At 37.4% G+C, this 1,024-nt stretch overlaps 1 protein-coding gene across 1 annotated transcript; it reads right to left on the bottom strand.

Moving 5' to 3' along the window:
- Window positions 1–419: 419 nt before the first annotated feature.
- Window positions 420–732, bottom strand: LOC122319892. Its single transcript, XM_043207733.1, has one exon. It carries the CDS (start codon window positions 713–715, stop codon window positions 458–460), a length of 258 nt encoding a protein of 85 aa, XP_043063668.1. The 5' UTR covers window positions 716–732; the 3' UTR covers window positions 420–457.
- Between the last annotated feature and the right edge of the window lie 292 nt (window positions 733–1,024).

The following is a 1,024-nucleotide window of genomic DNA, read 5'->3' as shown; positions in this document are numbered from 1 at the left end:
CCTAAAAATCTTCGATTTACCATCACACATGCATATCCTAAGTTAAGTTTAGTCCGCATTGTCTAACCCTAGTGTAGTCTTAGTTTAATCTGTAAAGGCCTCGTTAAAGGGTCAAGTATTGTTTCACCTTCATCAACTGGTTTATATTCATACATCTAACCCAAGCGACGCCTGTACTTTGTATCCTAGCGCTAACCCATTAAGCTTTAACCTGATTAGGTGATCATTTGCATGAATCGAATTTAGTTAGCCACTAAGACTAGTATGGACTCTTATTTTTGCTAACGCTTTCGTATGAGCCTTATAATGCAGCGGGTCAGATCCGTATGGTTTTTTCCCCAGTATCAAGTTAAGAATGAAACCGTTCCAGCAAGTCTCTTTTTTGACCAAGCCAGATTTTCAAATAAAAAACCAAGAGATTTGTGCTAAAAAATAACTACCGATTTTTTATTGAATTCTATCCGTTGAACTTGCAGAGGCCCCACTTGCAATTCCTCACGGAATTTGCGGGACGACACCAATTATTCTTCCAGGAGCAGAAGATTACTTGCTGAACGACGGCAGGAGCCGCTGTGGTTGTTGTGGTTGCTGATGTGGGTGATGCCGTTGTCGTTGTGGTCGCTGGCACCACATATATAATCCTTTTTATCTTAAATGCCGACGAAGCCTGAAGAATGACAAGAGCAGCCAGAGCAAAGATCAAAAAGTGTTTCATTGCTGCTATTGTCTGGTTCAAATGCAAAACTGATAATGTTCAATTACAATTATGATGGTATATTTATATCACCATTAATCGGTTCATTTGTTTGTAGTTTGTCAACAAATGTGTTAAGATCTGCTTGCAAGGCTAACACACAAAATTCAACTTCCGATTTTTTTCTTGACTTTATGTTAACTACCATATATCTCTTTCCTTGACTTTGACTGCCACAATCATGTTGATTGTTTGTACAATAACAGATGTTAGGTTGGTTTAAAATGAAGAACTATAGTTTTTATTGAAAATAATTTTGTTTTTTAACTG

This window comes from Drosophila ficusphila, unplaced genomic scaffold (assembly GCF_018152265.1).
Source record: "Drosophila ficusphila isolate 14025-0441.05 unplaced genomic scaffold, ASM1815226v1 contig_286, whole genome shotgun sequence".
Lineage (NCBI taxonomy): Eukaryota > Metazoa > Arthropoda > Insecta > Diptera > Drosophilidae > Drosophila > Drosophila ficusphila.
This window is presented reverse-complemented; position numbering and strand designations above follow the sequence as displayed.

Excerpts from the sequence above, each read along its gene's own strand:
- LOC122319892 (XM_043207733.1), bottom strand. The coding sequence starts at position 715 with ATGAAACACTTTTTGATCTTTGCTCTGGCTGCTCTTGTCATTCTTCAG.